This window comes from Pelodiscus sinensis, chromosome 11, assembly GCF_052426305.1.
Source record: "Pelodiscus sinensis isolate ZL-2025 chromosome 11, ASM5242630v1, whole genome shotgun sequence".
NCBI lineage: Eukaryota > Metazoa > Chordata > Testudines > Trionychidae > Pelodiscus > Pelodiscus sinensis.
Genome location: NC_143062.1, coordinates 12894264 through 12915021, shown reverse-complemented (window position 1 = coordinate 12915021; position 20758 = coordinate 12894264). Strand labels below are relative to the sequence as shown.

General features: G+C 40.8%; 2 protein-coding genes across 4 annotated transcripts in view; one reads left to right on the top strand and one right to left on the bottom strand.

The window, feature by feature from the left end:
- The window catches only part of CENPP (centromere protein P), a 295796-nt gene that overhangs the window by 38535 nt on the left and 236503 nt on the right, over positions 1–20758 (top strand). The gene's annotated exons all lie outside the window — the stretch shown is intronic.
- The window catches only part of OGN (osteoglycin), a 38094-nt gene continuing 20477 nt past the window's right edge, over positions 3142–20758 (bottom strand). Inside the window, exons 4-7 of the mRNA XM_006127563.5 lie at positions 10837–10995; positions 8701–8903; positions 5955–6050; positions 3142–5369 (exon numbers count right to left, since the gene is read on the bottom strand). Of these exons, the coding sequence (XP_006127625.3) occupies positions 5199–5369; positions 5955–6050; positions 8701–8903; positions 10837–10995 (629 nt within the window). The 3' untranslated portion in view covers positions 3142–5198. The remainder of the gene's footprint in view (positions 5370–5954; positions 6051–8700; positions 8904–10836; positions 10996–20758) is intronic.

The following is a 20758-nucleotide window of genomic DNA, read 5'->3' as shown; positions in this document are numbered from 1 at the left end:
AAAGGGTACATTTATACTAAACATAAAGATTGATATTGAATTTACAACAGAAATCTTAATTTGTGACCCTTCATTCAGTATCACCATTTTTGTCTGGAATTAGATTTTGTATAAATGTTCTGAATTGATAACTTTGCACAATATCTCACTAGAGCCTTTTGTTACAGGTTTGTATTTGGAAATAATGACAGTGTTGATTATGGTGTTTTATAGTAGTCTAAAGATTCACCTTGAAGATGTTATTTTAGTTTTGATACTTTGCTGGAGCACAATAAAATATTAGTGGGAGACGTTAAAACAGTGGTTTGGAGGGTAGTTTTTCATTTGTTTCCAATGTCTGATAAGAAAGTTAGAGTCAGCTGGTTGCCTCAGGTTATCAGTTGTTTTTTATTAAATGTCCCACATATGTGACAGTCTCCACATAACCATTTTCTTTGGCGTTTGAAGCAGTCACAAGTGGTTTGTGTTAGTTGCTCAGTTGTAGAACTTTCTGTTTTAGGAGCCCTAATGATTTCATATTATAGATTGAAAGATCAAACTTGTTTGAATTTATACACATAAAAATGTATATTATGCATGTATTTTATGTGGCTGATTGGACTGTATTTAAAACTGTTAAGTGATATAAGAACAGGTAATTGCAGTAAAATCTTAAAGCGACAAAAAATACGATAGCTATGGTAATCAGTGTCTAATTGTAAAGCAAGGAATCAGTAATTATTACAAGAAAATAAAGTGCAGTAAAGCAAGAAAGTGAAGTTGGCTTTTCAGTGAGTTCATAGCATGTGAATAAATTAATAACATACATTAGTGTTTCTCAAACTTTTTTTTCTAAGGTACCTCTTTTCCACAAAAAAAAAAAAAAAAATACCCCCAGTACCTGCAGTTTTCAGACACACAAATGTTTTTTCTACTATTGCAACATGTTTGTTTAAGCAACTTAATCATAGCTGGATGGGTGATTAAATTCTTGGGTGTAGAAAGTACAAAAATAATAAAAACGCTGTAAACGTAAAACAAAAATTCAGTTTTCTTCAAATTTCAGTTGTTGATGTACCCTCCTCAGATGTCCCTTGAGTACCCCTAAGGGTATTCATACCACTGGTTGAGAAACACTGACATAGATAAATTAATAATGTTGAATAAATTAATAACGTATATGCAGTTGTTTTAAAGTGACATTGTTAAACATTACAAAGTTCAAAATTAACTTATAAATGTAATCTCTTAGGGTGCATCTACATAGGATCCTTAGCTCGAAATAAGCTACTTAATTTGCGCTATGCAAATTGCATAGCTTATTTCAATGATATTTTGAAATAGCTTATTTTGTAATTTGGTGCTGTTTACATAGCACCACATTTTGAAATAACTCATTATTCCGAAATTATCCTTAACCCTCATGGAACGTGGGTTACCAGGATATCAGAATAAGCTGCCTTTTGTTTCGAAATTAATTTCAAAATAATGGGCTGCTTCAGTAGACGCAGAATAGCTACTTAGAGATACTTCTGGTATCCCGAAATAGCTCCGCAGGGTAGACATACCCTTAGAGATTGTGCTCCAGATTTTAAATATGTAAATTTAAGTGTATATAATTTATAACTCCTACCTCCCTGAAAGAGTAATTACTTTACTTTAAGTAGAATTCAGATAAAAACAATATCTTGTAAGCCCTCACTCTTAGATTTTAGCCATCAGTGTGGCTATACCAATTCATCAACACTAGTTCATAATCACTACGCCAGTCCAATGTATCTACACTAGGGATTTATTCTGGTGCCACTACATCAGTAGTTTTCAAACTACAAATCATGACCCAGTAGTGGGTCATGGAATGTCAGACACTGGGTCTCATTGCTTCAGGGTAATCAGAGGATCAGTGAGGATGCTAAGGCAAACTACCTGCCTATTCTGACACCGCACACTGCACTGTGCTTCATCAGCAGGCCTGGTTCCTAGGTGGGGGAGGGGAGAGTAGAGTGCACAGGCTTCTGGGCCCTCCCACACCCCATTTTGCACTTCCATTGGCTGGGAACCTGTTGCTGGCTGCTCTGGGATGCAGCATGGTCTGCGGTACCAGGAGAGTCATGAAGCGTGTCTTAGCACCCTGGCTGCACTACTGATTGGGACCTACTCAGGGTAAGCCCCTCCTGCCCCAGCCCTAATTCCCTCCCAAAAGGTGGAGCCCCCTCCTACAACCCAAAGCTCTCATCCTTGTCCACACCCCAGAGCTTGCACTCTAGTCAAATTAAGTTGGCTTGTGGGGCATCAACAATTTTCTTCAACTGGGTCATAAGAAAAAAAAGTTTGAAAACCACTACACTACATCAGTGGCTAAACCCCTAACATACACAAGGCCATCTGGTTCTGGTAGAGAATATATGCAATTTCACATAACAAGCAGTTCTGGGCAGTGCTGACATATCTTAACTAATACTGGTAGACTAATAAAAAGAAAATAATTTCAAGTTTCATTAAAAAAGGATTACAAAAAAAGTTTGGCAAACTCCCCACAGATTAAGAAATCTATATTCAGCTTCCTAAAAGAGTGTTAGAAATTAAGGGGAAACAACACTTTATAGACTTTAAAAAATCCTTTATTTCCCAGCCCAAATACTATATTGCTCTAAGGCAGGGGTCCTCAAACTTCATTGCCCAGTACTCTTTCTAATAACAGAAATTGCTAAATAACCTCAGGAGGGTGAACAGAAGCCTGAGCCATCTGAGTCCTGTAAGCCTCAGTAGGAAGGCCGAAGGCCAAAGGCCAACCACCGGTGGCTTTTAATCTGAGATGTGGCACTCAGGACTGAACCTCTTGGGTGTGGGTTTTGGCCTACTCCAGCAAGTCTAAGCCAGCCTTGGTGATCCACTTGGGAGTCTCAACCCCCAGTTTGAGAATCACTGCTCTAGGCTTTTAAGAGCCAGTGTTGGAGATGATAAGTTAAACTATAGACAATTACATATTCTGATGTTTCAGAGACCATGTCTTGTCTTGTATTTTAGTTTTTTAGTTTAGAATACTAGGAGATTAAATTAATTTAGCTCTTAGTTTGTCGTATAGCCTATAAATAAATCTTTTCTGAAGATCATTTTTAAGAAATATTGCTGATCTATACAAACTCACTTTCTCACAGGAAATCAATCGTAAATCAACTTTAATCATTGTTCTTTGAGCCTATTAAGTATGGAAAGAACTTTCTTCATTAATAAATATTTGGAATGAAAAGAGGAAGATCTAGTGTGCCTGCTACATATACAACATTTTTTATACTGGCTATTGTTAAGATGAATCTTCTTCCTGTTATTCATTGGCTACTACTAGGATAAAAAATGTTTTTCTTTTTTCCTTTTGTCACAGCTTCTTTTGAACTTGGAATGTAATTGTGGGTGCTGCGGAGTTCCTTCTTTTATATTTTGTTACGTTCAAAGCATAGTAGTTGCATGACTCATAATATTTTTTTAAAATGGAAAATTAAAATCAAGTATTCTGGCTGTTAGTGTCTGTGAATTTATCAGCCATAACAAGACAAGTTTTCAAACTTTAGGGGATTTAAAAGAAATAAAAATGAAACAATATAGGTGCAAGCGTGACTGATTTTTCTTAATTATGAATTAAAGATAATCTTGCTTGTTCTTATTTTTTAAATAATTATAATAAAATAATCACTTTTGTCTCAATGAAAATGAAAACAAGCTAAACAATTTTTGATTTTGATACTACTAAAAACCTATTATGTGTCAGTTTTCATAGCAATAGAATCTCAAGCTTTTAATGTGCACATATCAATATACAGTTCAACAATATTCATTGCTCATGTAATAATACTCTATAATGCAAACACTGTCATATTATTGTTTACTTAGAATTAAAAAAAAAGTTGTTAGTTTAAGCTGGCTTAGTATTACAGAAGAAAAACAGTGATTCTAAAGTCATAGTGAAATACCATTATGTATTTGAAATTTAAATAACTATACAAATAAAAAAGTAGCTATGAAATTGAGAACTTTTCCCATTTCAGCAAGCTCCTTTTATATACCATTTTTTCAGGAAAAATAAGTCTAATATCTGTATTAATTGTTAGCTTCTTTCTACATTTATTTTTTTGAAGCAATTAAGCCAAATAAGGACTGTGCAAGTTCCTATTGAAACAAACAAAAACAAACAGAGAAATAATCTAAAATTGTGTATTTGTGTTAAGTCAGAATCAATATCTTTAAGGTATAGTTAGTTACCTTAATTTTATTGAACTGTCAGTTAAAAGCCCATAGCATTAATATGAGAATGTGTTCCTTTGTATTGCTTAAGTCCAAAAATAAGCAAAAAGGGTAAAACCATGTTGGTAATATATTTATATTAGTTTTTTCATGCAGTTTCACAGTCTAAGAGAGAACCAGCTTTGCCTTTTATTCCGAAGCATTTACAAAGTTTTCAGTGTCTATTTTACATGCTTAAGTATTGAACTATGGATTCTATTCTAAAAAGTGATTATAAAAGTCCACCATTATTTTTTCTTAGTGAGTTCCATTTGAAACTTGGTTTACCAAAAGTTCACCTGATCAAAACCTGATCTAAACTCAACGACTTTTCCTGATTGAGAAAAAGACTTGAACCTGTGCTTTTCCCAGGTCATGGATTTTAATTAGTAATTAAAATACTTTAAGCTAGTTTCTTGTTGTTGTTACACCAGTGTAACCCCTTTGCTTCCAACTTACAATTGAATTGTGTGTGTGTATGATTGTCTTTTGCAACTTAATTAGCAATTGTGCAAGCTGCAATAACATTCTCACAGCTGTGTTTGCTTTGCAACTTTAGAATGAATAAAGTAATGCATACTTACAGCCTGCAATCTTACTCATATAAGTATTTCAATAAAGCCACTAATGTTAAAGGCATTTGATGCTTATGAATAAAGGATACTTGCAGAAGTATGTGTTGCGGGTTTAAGCCCATATTTTTGATGCTATCATAAGCCTACATGAATATGAAAGTACAGGTGGTATTGGGTCTGACAAGTGAGAAGATGTTTTACATAGTGATTTTTTTCAGACTAGAGCTACATTTTAACATGGTTAAAAGTTCATTAGTATATAGAAAACATAATAAGGGAAAGAATATAGTCATTTAAACAAAGAAACAGGAATCCTTATCTGTTACCATATTTAAGTTTTTAGCATGTATAGTTAATATGTAATGATTAATAATATGCCCCTACAGGCAGTGTTTTCAAGCAGGAAAAAGCATTAGGATGCTTTGCCAAGATGATTGGGTTGCCTTCCATTCTTATCTCATCCATACGTGAACGGATATAACGTGTGTTGTTAGATTTGCAGAATGTGTCATCTGTGATAGAGGTTATGTTGTTAAACTGAAAAACAAACAAACAGATTGAAAATGTCAGCATCAGAATCTAAGGAAAGTATCTGAGTCTTAGCAATAGTTAATTCTGTTGTGTTTCTTGGTTTTTTTATTTTGTTGTTTTTGAATTTGAATCTTAAGTTTTGTTTGCATTTACTAACCAGTAGTTATACATTGGTACTGAAATCTACTACACTTTGCTGACAAAGGGTTATTCTGTTGTTCATTGTGGCCCAGCACTGCCCTTGAAATAAAGAAATTAACAACATTTATAGACAAAGCAGTGACAAATTCCAGTGTTATAGTTAGTCAGCCACCAAACAACTTTTTTGTCTAGGAGACCTTCTATTTTAACTACTTGATTGCTTTTTAACATTTCAAAGCTAGGATGAGCATATGTACGATGGCACTAAACATCGGTAGGTGCATGTATATACTAATGTTTAGTTTTCAGGGGAATGTTTTTGGATGATGGTAACAATAGTGTAAACCAAATTTGAAACAGATAATGAAAGACAGCAAGAATGGTCTGATTTTAGCTAAATCGTTGTGTCCTTCATTGTACAACATTTAAAAAAAAAAACAACTTTGAGACCTGAAGGTGCAGAATACGCAGGGTCTCTGGTAAGTTAAGAGGTACTGATTCCAGTGCGTTATGTGCCAGATAGAGGTATGACAAATTGGCCTGCCTCTGTAAAAGAAAGGAGAAAAAATTAATGTTGTTTTTCCTTGATTACCTTGTCAATAGTTCAGTCCCTCTGTGCCTGTCTCTAACAATAGATATTTTTCTTCTGAATCCATACCTTGGCTAATGTACTTCTGTAAAGCCATCCTATATGTGTGTTCTTTTGTTGAAAATACGGTTTTTACTACCCAAACACAGTGGCTCTTAACCTTTCTAGACAACTGTGCCCATTTCAGGAGTCTGATTTGTCTTGAGTACCCCAAGTTACACCTAGATTCAAAACTACTTACCAACAAAATCAGACACAAAAATACAAGTGTCACAGCAAATTATTAATGAAAAATTGCTTGTTTTTGCAATTATAACCATATAATTATAAAATAAACCAATTTGAATATAAATATTGTGCTTACATTTCATTGTATAAGTATATGAAGCAGTATAAACAAGTTATTGTATGAAATTTTAGTTTGTATTTGCTTAGTGCTTTTTATATAGCCTGTTGTAAAATTAGATGAATATCTAGATGAATTGATGTACAGGCAGTCCCCGGGTTACATGGATCCGACTTACATCTGATCCCTACTTACAAACGGGGTGAGGCAACCCTGCACTAGCTGCTTCCCCCCAGCAGACCAGGGAAACGTGAAGCGGCTTTTCTCAGCAGACACCTCAGCTTGAGAATAAAGGACTGAGGGAAGTGAGGTGTGGGAGAATAAAACTGAGCTCTGGAGAAATGTTTGGCTCGAGTTTCCCCTACAATATGTACTAGTTCCCACTTACAAATTCAACTTAAGAACAAACCTACAGTCCCTATCTTGTACGTAACCCGGGGACTGCCTGTACTCCCCTGTAAGACCTCTACATACCTCAGGGGGTACATGTGCCTCTGGTTGAGAACCACTGCCCTAACATACTAAGAAATTGCTTGAACAGGATTTGTTATATTTTTGAAAAGTTTAAAAAAACAAATTTGGGTGTTTGAATATGGCTGAGACTAACGCATCTTGTAGTATTAACCTTTCTTGGAAATTGAATCATTAGAGTCTCTCCTGGTTGGCCGCCCAAGGACATTGGCTATGTCCTTGTTGCAGTGAAGAATTTTGGATTAGGACAGGGGTGAGCAAGTGTCATGGTACTTTCACTTATTCTTCTATTTTGAGTCATCTCTTCTTGCCATATACCAACATGTTTTCCTGGGTTGCTGTGCCAACAAGCTGACATACAAATTCACAATTAGCATAAAGTCAAGCCTTGTTTAGTTTAGTTACATAATCACATCTTATTATCTACAACGGGAGCTGCAAGGCTCCGTAGCTGCACAGCCGGTAAATAAACACATGGGAGCTGACAGTTACCAGGGTTCGTAGAGTGATTTCGTGGATTACTTTGGGAAGCACTGTTCTAGAAAACCTGAAAATATTTAGCTTTGTGTTCTCATTTTTTCTTCCTGCATTTTCTAGAGTCTTAGAATGTTCCTCAGAGCTTCAGATTTCCTAGCTTTAGTAGTTTCCTCAGTCCCAGAGAAACAAAATAAACTACCCAAGCCTGGGATGAACTAATGGAAGCTAATTGAAAATTAACAAAATGCCTGAGTCATAGGTAGGGAAGAATTGTCCTGTCTTGTAGATAATCTGATTTTCTTCCAAAGGTCTTTTTCTATAGAACTCACATTTATGAAGTAGAAGGAGGAAGGTACTGAATCATAGAATCATAGGGTTCGAAGAGACTTTAGGAGGTCATCAAGTCAAGCCCCCTGCTCAAAGCAGGACCAACCCCAACTAAATGAGCCCCGCCAGGGCTTTGTCAAACCTCTATGGATGGAGATGCCACTACCTCCCTAGGCAACCTATTCCAGTGTTTCACCACCCTCCTAATATCAGTTTTTCCTACTATCCAACCTAGACCTCCACCAATGGAACTTGCAACCATTGATCCTCGTTCTGTCATCCGTCACTACTGTGAACAGCGCCTCTCCTTCCTTCTTCAGGTAGTTGAAGACTGCTATCAAATCCCACCTCAGTCTTCTCTTCTGTTGACTAAATAAGCCCAAATCCCTCAGCCTCGCCTCATAATTCATGTGCTCCAGCCCCCTAGTCATTTTTGTTGCCTTCCTCTGAACCTTCTCAAGAATAAGAACATAGGTGTCTGTGTGAGAGAACAGGGTGTCATTTTCCTCCATTATGTAGGTCTTCTGAGGTCTGCAGAAAGGAAGCTTCCACAGCAAGTATCAAGAACCTTGGGGAGGTTCTTGGTCTTCCTCAAACCTTTTCATAAGAAAACTCTTTTAGGAGCTCTTGTCCAATTTCCTTCTTGTTCTGTTAAAAAAAATTAAAATGTTGCCTTGGCCCTTGCTCTGACTCACCATTTTGGAGACCAAATGTACTTTGTGTAGATTTTAGAAGTGAGGAGGGGCAAAATTGGACTTTAAATTAAACTAATTTGCATCTTTAACAGAGCATTGCTGTTCTGTATACCTTAAATAAAATGCATTTTTTAAAAATCTGAAAAACTGCTTATACTTATGCTCAGAGTTTTACAATAAAATTTTACAGATATTTAACAAACACTATATACTATTATTATGGTTGTTTATCTAGCTTGTTTAAGTTACTCCACTTTTTGTAACTTGGAGTGTATATACTTTGTTACTTACCTTGAAAGCATTTGCTTTGATACCTCTGCTCTTAATTCTGTTGTAGTTTGCATTAAATGTATTTAGCTTGGGAGGCAGAACTGGAAGTTTTATCAATTTGTTTTCAGCAAGTGAAAGTTCTTCTAATAACAGAAGCTTTGAGAAGGCACCATCTTCAATTTCTTCTATCATATTTCCAGTTAAATCAATTCTTCTTAATGTAGCTTTATATAACGGAAACAAAACCTTGAATATTATTTCAGTGGTGTATAAAACATAGTAAAGCATAAAATACTTCTGTTATAAGTGACTCAGATAGAAATGTGTATAAATATGATTGCCTAACACTTTACATTACAAATTCCTTTTTTTCAGTTTCTTATAATTTTCTTAAATTTTAATTGTTTCGAATAAAATTCTCCACCAGTGCCTTAGGTTGACAAAATACAGGTCAGCTCCTCTCACAAACCAGGCTGGGAAAAATAAGTAGTTTTACCCATTTAAAATTACTGGGGGGGGGGCCCTTCTCACTGCACTCACCAACCTCCCTCTGGTGGGGGTTACGCAAGCCTCTCACCTCCCCCTGGCCACTGGGAGGAGGGCTGGGCTGTGGCTGCGCTAGCCTGGGTCCCTTATACTTCCGTCCAGGCCCATCCTCCCTTCCCTGCCATGCCAGCCCGGGACCCTTCTTCCTTCCCCCCTGCTAGCCTGAGCTCCTTCTCTCCCTTCCAATCTTAACCACCCCGTCTGCCGCAGCACACGCCAGGCCAGACTCTAACCCTGGCAGGTGGGGAGGTTCAGGGGTGCCTGCCTGCTCCGTGTGGGGGACAGCCAGGTACTGGTAGTGTCATGTGTACATGGCACTCTGGGGCACTGCAGCCTGCTGAGAAGGGCAGAGCAGCAGCATGGGGGGGGGGGGGAGGAAGGGGGCGCCGTCCCAACCTCTCCCTCATGCAGTTCCGTCAGCTCTGCTCATTGCACCAGCCCTGCCCACAGAGCACAGGGCCACCTGTCCACCTGCCGGGAGCAGAAAGAAGGAGCCAACAGGTTGGTGGGGGAGCTCCTGGTTGGCTGGGGAGGGGAGTGCTTTGGCAGCCACAGTAAGTGCAGCCGCTGGGGGGAGGTTGAGTCTCCACAGGGCAACCAGACTCCAGGCAGTCAGGCACCACGCTCAGCCTCTCCAAGAGCCTGGTGGCGAGGGAGCCCTCAGACCTGCTGCTGGCATATAAGCCTGGATGGGAGCCCAGCAACTAGCGCCTGTCCCAAGTAGGGATGTGAAGGACGAAGGACTAGTTGGCTATCTGATATGCTTATTAGATTGTCAGCAGACTAGTCAACTAGTCATTCCCCCTTTTGCCCCCCCTCACCTTGCTGCTTCTATCAGAAAGAAGCAGCAAATGGCGGGGCGGGGGAGGGGAGAAAGGGGTATTTCAAAGCTGCAGCGCCACTTGGAGCCTGGGGCGCTGCCCCTTTGAAACACCATGTGCAGCCTGGGGCCAGCTGGGGCACCCCAGGCTCCCTGTGGCATTTCACAGTGACAGCCCTGAGTGGAGCCCGGATCTGCTGAGGACTCCCCTGCTAACTCTGGGCTCTGTGTGGTGCTGCTGCTGCCACTTTGAAATGCTGTGTGGAGAAGTGCGTCAGGCTGACCCTGGGCTGCAGATGGTGCTTTTTTCACCTTTGAAGTGTAGCAAAAGCCCTAGTCATGTAGTCCATAGAATTAACCAATAAGCTTTTGCCATATTGCCATCTGTGAATTCCTCTTGATACTTTCTGGTTATTTTAAGACAACCCAGATTCAGTCAAAACACTAATTGTGTGATACATGGTATTTTGTGAATAGGGTGAAAAGACATTTTGATTATTAAGAGGACTGTCCCAATATTAGCTGTCTTATATGCATAACTATCCTACCTCCCACCTCAGAGGTTGGGCTTAGCTAGGTTTTCAGATTTGCTTTTACAATTCCTTTCTAATATTAGTGGGTGTGTGTGTGGGTGTGTGGGTGTGTGTAAATGCAACGACGGAGTTCAACAACAAATATGAAATGTATCTTCTTATGGTATTTATCCTTATTCTATATGCAAGGAAGAATTTAACTTTAAACTATCAGCACATATCACCAAACGAAAAAGATTAAAGTCTAAATGTACTTACGAATATCAGCAAAATCTGAGACTGCTACTCTCTTTATTTTGTTGAATCGTGCATAAAGATAGGCTGTTTCCTTTGGCAGAGGGGGAATAGCAGTAATATCAATTTCTTCACAGTATACTGATCCACTTAAACACACACAGAGAAGACAAGTGGGCAAATCTGTTAACAAATAATTTCGTTTTTTGTGTCAGTAGAAAGCTTTTATTGACTATCAATTTTTAAACTAACACAAAAAATAGAATTTAATTTAGTTAAGATTAGGATTTTGTATATTTAGTCTCATGGTCAAAAAAGATTCCCAATCAGATCCTTTTTCTTAGATGTCCCTTTTACTAAGATTCATGTTTTTCTATTTACGCATTTTAGCTTTTTTTGTAATCTGTTCCTGAAACACCTTTTGTCACAATTACTCAGCTATATTTTTCAATTAGTTTGCTGTGTAGGCATTCAGTACAATTGATTGTAATGTCACTTATCTTCATTAAAATGATTGCTTTCAAGTCATAGTAGAAAAAAAATCTTTGAGAGGCAAAAGGCTCCATTTGCATCACTCAGTGAGACCATAAATAAGATATAAGGTAATGAGCATGACCTGTGTACTGTGCAAGCTGTACAAAAATACTTCTTTCAGATTCTTGGATCCTGTGACAGATTAGAAATTGTTCACCACCTTGATTTACTTTAAAAAATACAGGCAATGAATGAGTTAATATTTAATGAAAAAAGTGAACCTGATACTTTACTAATTGTATTTACTTTGCCACTGCTGTTTTAATTTTTATTGTGCCACGATTTTTATATTAACATTGGATTGTAACATTGTATTATAACATTAGCATTGTAGAAGAGTTTACGGGTAAAGATGAAGGTTTTGTTAGTAGTGTAGGGAAATACTTGGAGCTTTTGGCTCATTGAGAGACAGTTTTGGGAAGCTTTGGGAAATGAGGGAAATGTCCATTTACTAGAGGTGTCTGATAAAATAATTAGTGAATTACTTAATGTTGATGTTTACTTTATTTTAGGCTTTGTTTTTGTTAAAGTTTATTTAAAGTAAAATAGTTAATGAAACTTTAAAAAAAAAATAAACTAGGGGGCAGTGCCCCCTGCTCGCTATTCTTGCCAATCCCCCCTGTCCCTGGGGGTAGGCAGGTTTGGCTCACCCTTCCCCCCCCCCCCATCTGCTAGCGAGGGCTGGGGCCACATCAGCCCAGGTCATTTGGGAGCGCCACCGGGAAGGGGACAGCTGGTGGCCACACCATCCCTGGCCTTTTGGCTCCCCCAACTAATCTCTCGCCCTGGCCCACTCACCCTTCTCCCTAGTGGCAGCCCTGGTCTCAGCCCCGCCTCTGGCCGTGGGAGGAGGGCCACAGCCAAGCCAGGGGACAGCAGGGGTGGCAGCAGTGGCCCCTTGCTGTGCTCTGGGACCCCGCGCTCCAAGATGCGGTGGGGAGCCTCTGCTTGGCCGGCACTCAGGGCGCCAACTGCCTGGTGCTCCAGACTTCAAATCTCTCCCCTCTCTCCCCCCACCCTCAAGATTACAGTGCCAGTGCCGGCTTCATGCAGGGAAGGGGAGAGGAGGAGGAAACCTGGGGGCACTGTTCCGGATTCAGCTTGCAGGGAAGAGTGCACATTGCTGTGGGGAGGAGAGCTCCATGGCCCACAGCCAACCGCCTTTCTATCCATACCCCCACTTCCATCCCTACACCCCCACTCCCTACCTCCATTCCTACACCCACTGTCCTCCCTAGCCCCTCCTCTTGCTCATCCCCCCGCCTCCATTCCTATATCTCCTTCACATCCCCGGTCCCCCTTTACCGAACCACCCCTCCTCACATACACCTTACCACCCTTCCTCCCTCCCCGTACACATCCTGCCCTTGCCTACAAATGGGCAGCCTAACCAGCAAGGAAACAGCTACAGCGAGTTGGCAGCTGGTCTGAATGCTGCCAGGCCACCCCTTTGTGACATCTCAGGGGGTGGTGATGGTGGTGGTGGTGGTGGTGGTGAGGGTGAGGAAATTAGGCCCCTGAAGTAGTTCAGGATAGAGATACAGTAAATTCAGGATTCACTGGTGTGGCGTTCTGACATATTTCTGGCACCGTCAGTGATGATAAACATTCAGCTGTGTGTGTTTTCTTATGCTCCCTCAGTATATAGTGCCAGCTCTGCGCAGGTAGCTAGCATAATAGACTTCAGGAGAGCCTTGAAAGCTTTTTGATACTGTGTTTCTAAACCTGTTAAATGTTCTATAAAATGTTTAAAGGGGGGGGAGGGGGGGAGAAGGCAAATTGAGTATTTCAATGTTAAACCTAATGATCCAGAAAATGCTCCCAGATCTATTTACCATTGAGATCATCAGAAACCTTTGTAGAGGACTTTTGTTACTTTAATCTCATTCTCTCAATGTGACATATTCCGATTGTTAAATAAGTCCTATTCTGTTCTGGATATGCTGTTTCATCACTGCTTTCACCCATGGGTCACAGCTCCCAGAGAACATTCCATAACAGTTTCTAGGGATATGGAAATGTAACCTTGTACATGGTTAACCGATGAGCCCAGGTTACATGCAGGTTCCTATTCATGGTTACATGTGGGTTCCTGGTACGCATAGGGAATTGGCTCTCGGAGACCCACCTGCCCCTATGCCCCAGTGCTGCTGCTTTTGATACAGAGGCATCAGCTCAGGGATTGGGGGAGGGAGGCAGGAGGCATGTGCTCAAAACTGGTTCCCTGCATACACCGGCTCCCAAGGATCTGACAGTCTAACCACTGACATTTCCAGAAATTACATGATTACTTAATTAAACACATTTTAACATCCCTAGGCCAGGGTCCAAATCCTGTTGGACTTGTTCTGGTAAGGTTGGTGGGAAAAGGGCTGCTACAACCTGATAATTCACATCAGAAAGTGAGCTGAATTGTGGGATTCTGCTCTAAGGTAAGTGCAGAATATGGGTCATCTCTTGGAAGTACCCACATAGGTTACGTCTACACTGCAACATTATTTCAGGTTACTGGAGAATCTCAAAATAGCTATCCTGGGTCTTAACAGCAAGCCCATTATTTAGGGTTCGCTATTCCAAGGTTCCTGTGAGCCTCATTCCACGAAGAGTAAAGGACATTTCAGAATAGCGGGTTATTTTGAAATTTGGCGCTGTGTACACAGTGCGAAATTACAAAATAAGCTATTTTGAAATAAGATCAAAATAAGATATGCAGTATGTATAGCTCAAATTGTGTCTTATTCCAAACTATGGTGCAGTGTAGACGTAGCCATAGTGACTGATAAACTCTATCTCAGAAAAGTGTTAATACTCATTTTTTTTGTTGCTTTTTAACAGAAGGATAAAACAATTTCATTTTTTAATATGGAGAAAATAAAAGTTTTAAAATGCTTATATGTTGGAGGACTTGGCCATACAGTTTCTGAGGCTGAACTGCAGGAAAGATTCAGAAAGTTTGGATATGTTACTGATGTGGAAATTGTTACTCAGAAAGATGAACAGGGTAATATTTTCATTTCACTCTTTTCTGTACTTCAACTAGTAATGAAAACAGCTTCCATTTCAAAACAACTGCTTTCTCTTAAGTAGCTGTAAAGAACACATGCTTCAGTTTTTAAAAACAAGACACAACAATTGTACATACAAAAGTAACCAAGTGCTTCTCATTATTGACCAGGGAACCCTATGAAAACTTTTGTTTATAACAACATCAGCATTTCCGAAGCAGATCTTAAAAGATGTAAATACACAAATAATGCTATTTGGTGTTACTTCCCCCACTTTTGTCCCGGAAAAGCATAATGCATGGACTGAAGGTGACCTGGTGGGCTAAATGTTGTTACGTGGCCACCTTTCTTTGTCATTCACACATTCATGCCCCATCTGTCCTTTAGTCTGCATGTTCTCTCGTATGACTGATAGATTGTATTTACCAATTGTGTTAAGTTCCATATGATGGGCCTGGGAATGTTAGGCCCAGGATTTTGGTTGAAGAATGTAGTTTTATGATTGCAGTAGCCAGGCCCTTTTAAATTTAGTGCCACAATAAGAACACACTCCTAATAGGGCTGTTATGATAACTGTAAGTTATAGGCTGAGTGTTTTGCTATACTGGGATAAGCATTGCTACAGCATGTCCCACAAGACTATGTGTATGAGAAGTAAAACAGAAATTTAGAGTAGTGACATTGCAAAGGAGGCCTTTATATATAATTGTGTTTTAATTGTTTACTATTCTGTAATGTCCATTTCTCCAATGTAGGCGAGAGAAAGATCCTGAAGCATGGGCCTGGGGCTGGAACCAAAGTAAGCATGAGTTATACTATGAGTAATAGACAGGTCCTGTCAAAAGCAAATGTTTGCCTGTAAGTCAGTGTCTCTTGGCACTAGAACTGCTTGCACGGATAGAAGCACATGAAGTATGTAAACACATTCCATTAGTACAAGGACAGCTAACTGAGAACATGATAAAATAATTTGAAACAACAAGAGTGAAAGCATAAGAATGGGTAGTGAATGCTTTGGAGAAAAGTACAAGGGGAGGTACCAAACGTGTCATTAATGTGTAAGATGATATATGTGATGTATATCATAGATGGTTCATTTTGGTCTATAAATATTGGGGTACCTCACGTAACTCTTTGGCCGGCCTGGGTGGCAATAGTGAAATCCATACTATCGACTGAGCAGTGTCCATTGTCCTGGGTACAAATATGTAGGGGCTCAGAAGCCATCTGGCTACTGACAACAAAGATGACTTTGGTGCCTTTGTATCTTATCTGAGTCCGTGGTCTTTGGGGGCTCTTGTGAAGTCTATTATGCTAGCTACCTGCACAGAGCTGGCAATGTATACCGAGGGAGCATACAAAAACATATGCAGCTGAATGTTTAATACCACTGAAAGAGCAGGAGATCTGTCAGGATGCCATACCAGTGAATCTTGAATTTACTGTATCACTGTCCTGAACTACTACATTGGTGACCCCGACCGCTGATCTGGTGAGTAAGTGAGCTGTCCGCTGTAGGAATTGCAGTCTAACATGGCAGAAATCCACGAGTTACGGAACCCCCTCATTCACTCCCTGAAAATCCCCATAGAGTTTGATAAAGCATGGACCCACTGGATTGCCAGTAAAGAGTCCATGCGGAGGCCATTCAGGGGTTGGGCGGAGTGTGGGGGAGGGGGTTAATAGCTGGCCTGAGTGGTGCAGAGCCAATGCGGGGGAGACCAGGCCAGATTGCGGGGCAGAGGGGTTAACCCCCAGTCTGTGCAGCACAGCATTGAAGGAGCCTGGTGTGCCCTGTACATTGTGGGATTGGGCTGGGAGTCCTGTTCGCATGAGGAGACGGAGGGCCAACTCTCCCTCCTCCTTCTTGCCCACCAGCGACCCGCAGCCGAGGGTGCGCGGGGGAACAGAAGCATCTCTGTGGGCTTCTAGCTGCTATAGGCTGTGGCATGTCTCTGTTCAGGGCCCGAGATCCCATGGTGCTGCGTTGGCTCACTGAGACGGAAGATGCCTCGCCTCCCTTTGTTCTTCTTAAGCAGGTCCCGGCTGCGACTCCAGGCACCCAGGACCGAGCGGGCAGAGTGAGGCTGCTGCCATATGTGGAGTCAGGCCACTCTGCTTCCTGGCTGTCTGCCCCAGCCAAGCGCCACCACTGCCTTCTCTGAAGCAGTCTGTGGCGCCATAGGGTGGATGCCACCTCCCTGATCCTGCTGGCTCCCTGGAGCCCTCTTCCCCAGAAAAAGGGGGAAGCCAAGTAGCCTGGGAGCCACATAGCTTTCAGCTCCTGTCCCTACTGCCACAGACCTTGCTGCGGCAGGCCTGGCTCTCTTCTAGGGTTGCCAGGTGTCCGGTTTTGAACTGGACAGTCCAATATTTGAGCTTCCTGTTTGGGAAACAAATTGAGAAAATATAAATGTTCGATATTTTCTAAATAAGATGTAATGTAGATTGTGAGGTAATGTCAAGTGTGTCCGGTATTTTTGTTGAAACCATCTGGCAACCCTACTCTCTTCCTCCTGCTGCCAGAGCGTTAGGCCAGGCTGAAACTTTGGCAGGCTGGGCTAGAGGCCATGTGGCTCCCGTTTCGTGCCTCCCTTCCCCCACTCCCTCCAGCACAGAGGCGGCTTTGTGGCTTCCGCTGAGCACAGGGGAGAGGGGAAGCCATGTGGCTTAGGGTGAAGGGGAGGGGTTGAGGGTGTCATCCTACAGTAAAAACTGTTTTTATATATAGATAGAAATTAAATAGTCTATGTCTGCCAGGTCAACATGAAAAACTTAAAATATTGGCTTCTTTTCACTGAACTTTTTGAAACTTTGCACTTTTAGAGAGAGGTAAGGGATTGACTCTGAGTACACAAATTTGCAGAGGTACAATAGGATTGAGGTAAGTTATTTTCTCCTCTATATATTCTTTATTAATTTAAAAACATTTTTGCTGTTAACAAGCATGTTATCTGTGGAGACACAAATCCACAGTTTGAGAACTGCAAAACTAAGCATCTCTGATGGTATCTTCTGGACTGAGCACTGACTCCGACTGGCATAGTATTTATAATCCCTATTCCATGATGAGATATCTTTGAGCTATGATGTATTTTAATGAAAACTATACATAGGTTTTTACTCAAAGCCGATTTAATTTTTATCTACCTGATTCTAGAGCACAATTCTGCAGCAAAGGATGCTAAGGCAAATGGCCTATTCATGGAATCAAGAAAATTAAGATATTGCCTCAAAGTTAATGTTGCAGCTTTGAATTAATCTTTTGTTTTTCTAATCTCTAACTCTTCGTGGTACTGAGTCTTTTAGCCATTTTGCATGGATATGCTTTTTTTGTGACAGTATGCTTTTTTTGGGCGCACTCGCCGCTTTTCTTCAGCATAGCCCCAGCTGTTCCTGGGAGCACTCATGCTGGACACGCAGCAATCAAAGGGGCTGTGACCGCATTTCGGATCTGTTCGGACCCGTTGTTTTGGGTTGTTTTTTTTCTCAACAAACTTTTCCCTGGCTTTTATTCCCCTCAACAAAACCATTGGAACCCTAGTACCGACACTTTTTTTTTTTTAATATACCCCCCCAAAAAAAAGCACTGGATATGGGTATGGTGTATAGGTGGTACTTTTTGCTATCCACCTAACAAAGAAAATTGTTAATTGTTAAACTGAGAATTGTTAAGTCTTCAGTTTCTTCTTTCCATGGAGAGGTTTGGACCCCATTCATAGCCTGGCATTTAATCGCATGCCTCAGATTTGAGATCTTGACCTTTTGACTCCGTTTGCTCAGCATGTATGTGAAGACAGGTAATAGTGATGTGGTTGTAGAAGCAGTGCCATCAATATGCTTTTGATGCTCAGCATTGCTTGGCTGTTTCATTGGAGTCTGAGTGTACACTTTACCTTTGCTTACTATTGTTTCATAACTGGCAGATTATTCATTTCAGAGAATGTTCGTTAGCTGGGGAAATGTCTGTAGACGATGGAGGCTGTAATTTTTTCTTGAACAAATTGTTAGAATTTGCAACTTGAAGATCTTGTTAAATCATAGTGTGGTTGTGGATTTTGGGATACACATGTCCTAAAGAGTGTTTCGTTTCATTTCATTTCTTTTTGACAAGAAGATTTTTTTTTAAATTTTTTTTAATTTGGGTTTTTTTTGGGGGGGGGATGTGGGTGGGGTTTTTTTTATTTATTTTTTTCCTTTCACATGGAGAACGTGTCATGTTAATTACAGAAAATCCTATCTGTAGATGGTACTCTTCAAAACAACTGGGAAACTTGAGCTAATGGAGAATGTAGCTGCAGTAATCATAACCGTGTTCCTTCTATGGAGCATATTGTGCCCTTTTAATTTTGATTCTAATTAGTTTCTGGATACATTTCAAGATATTGGTTGTCACATATAAACCTCTGCTAAGTTAAGTTCTCTCTATTCATAGTACAGACATATTCTGCTCCTTACTGAAGTTGAGGTTCTGAGTTCAGAAAGCTCTCCATGGAAGTGTCTCTAGTTTTTTCACTTCACCCATTTTCTGGTGATGCCATAAGATAGACAGTAGACAATTGTTATGGTGTAATTTGGCTTTAGTTTTATTCACTGTAAATATTCAAAGGAGCCTTGCAATAAATTATATAGTGCAGGTCATGATTATTTCCTTAATCACTTCCTCATAATCCACAACCTTGTCATAGCCATACCCTTGTGGGGCTACAGAAAGAGAGAGGTTGGCAGCATGCTGTTCCAGATGTAAAAATTCCAGTGCTTCCTCTTTCACAGGTCCTTTAAGGGATGCTTTCTTTCAAATCCTTTCCCAGTCCATTTTAATGTGATAACTGCTAATAATTATGACAGCTGTCCAGTGAAGATAATTTTTACTTACTGTTGTGACTTTATAAATTAATCCCCACCCCTGAACACAACTTAATCTCCACCCCAGAATACACTCTCCTGGGTTCCAGTCTTCTGTGAAGAAGATCAAAAAAGCCCCCTCACTCTGCTTTGGGCACCAAGAAAAAGAGCATCTAGAATAATGCCCACAGTGATGGCCATGTAGAAATCCAATTATTTTGCCAATGTTATGGCTGAGTAAGTGGGAGCCTGATCCAGGTAAAAGACAGCTTCTCTGGGGCTGTGTGAGTTCGACTCCCTCATTGCATTCCAGTCTGCAGAAAGGACAGTGACCCCTTCCCTAACTTATCCCTGTTCTTAGTCACATATTGTTGAGAGAGAGCCTTTAAAGGATAATAGCCATTTACCTCCAGCCAGCCAGCCAAAGACGCCGCATAAAGACTGTGGTGACCACATTTCATTTCAATATTAGTCGAACTTTGGAATATGATATAAGGCACATGTATTTATTTTCATAGAATCATAGAGCTGGAAGAAACCTCAGGAGGTCATCAAGTCCAGCCTCCTGCCCAAGGCAGGACCAATCCCAACTAAATCATCCCAGCCAGGGCTTTGTCAAGTTGAGACTTACAAACCTCTAGGGATGGAGATTCCACCACCTCCCTAGGTAACCCATTCCAGTACCTCACCACCCTCCTAGGGAAATAGTTTTTCCTAATATCCAACCTAGACCTCCCCCCATTGTAACTTGATACCATTGCTCCTTGTTCTGCCATCTGTCACTACTGTGAACAGTCTCTCTCCATCTTCTTTGGAACCTCCCTTCAGGAAGTTGAAGGCTGCTATCAAATACCCCCCCTCACTCTTCTCTTCTGCAGACAAATCCCTCAGCCTCTCCTCATAGGTCATGTGCTCCAGCCCCCTAATCATTTTGGTTTCCCTCCGCTGGACCCTCTCCAGTGTGTCCACATCCTTTCTGTAGTGGGGGGCCCAGAACTGGACGCAATATTCCAGATGTGGCCTCACCAGACCCAAATAAAGGGGAATAATCACTTCTCCAGATCTGCTGGCAATGCTCCTCCTAATGCAACCTAATATTCCATTCACCTTCTTGACTACAAGGGCACACTGTTAACTCATATCCAGCTTCTCATCCACTGTAATCTCCAGGTCCTTTTCTGCTACTTAGCCATTCGTTCCCTAGCCAGCAACAATGCTTGGGATTCTTCCATCCCAAGTGCAGGACTCTACACTTGTCCTTTTTGAACTTCATCAGGTTTCTTTTGGCCCAATCCTCTAATCTGACTAGCTCAGTCTGGACCCTATTCCTGCCCTCCAACGTATCTACCTCTCCCCCTAGCTTAGAGTCATCTGCAAACTTGCTGAGGGTGTAATCCATCCCCTCATCCCAGTTATTAATAAAGATGTTGAACAAAACCAGCCCTAGAACCGATCTTTGGGGCACTCGGCTAGAAACTGATCGCCAACCTGACATCAAGCGCCGATCACTACCAGTTGGGCCTCTAGCCAGCTTTCTCTCCATCTCACAGTCCATTTATCCA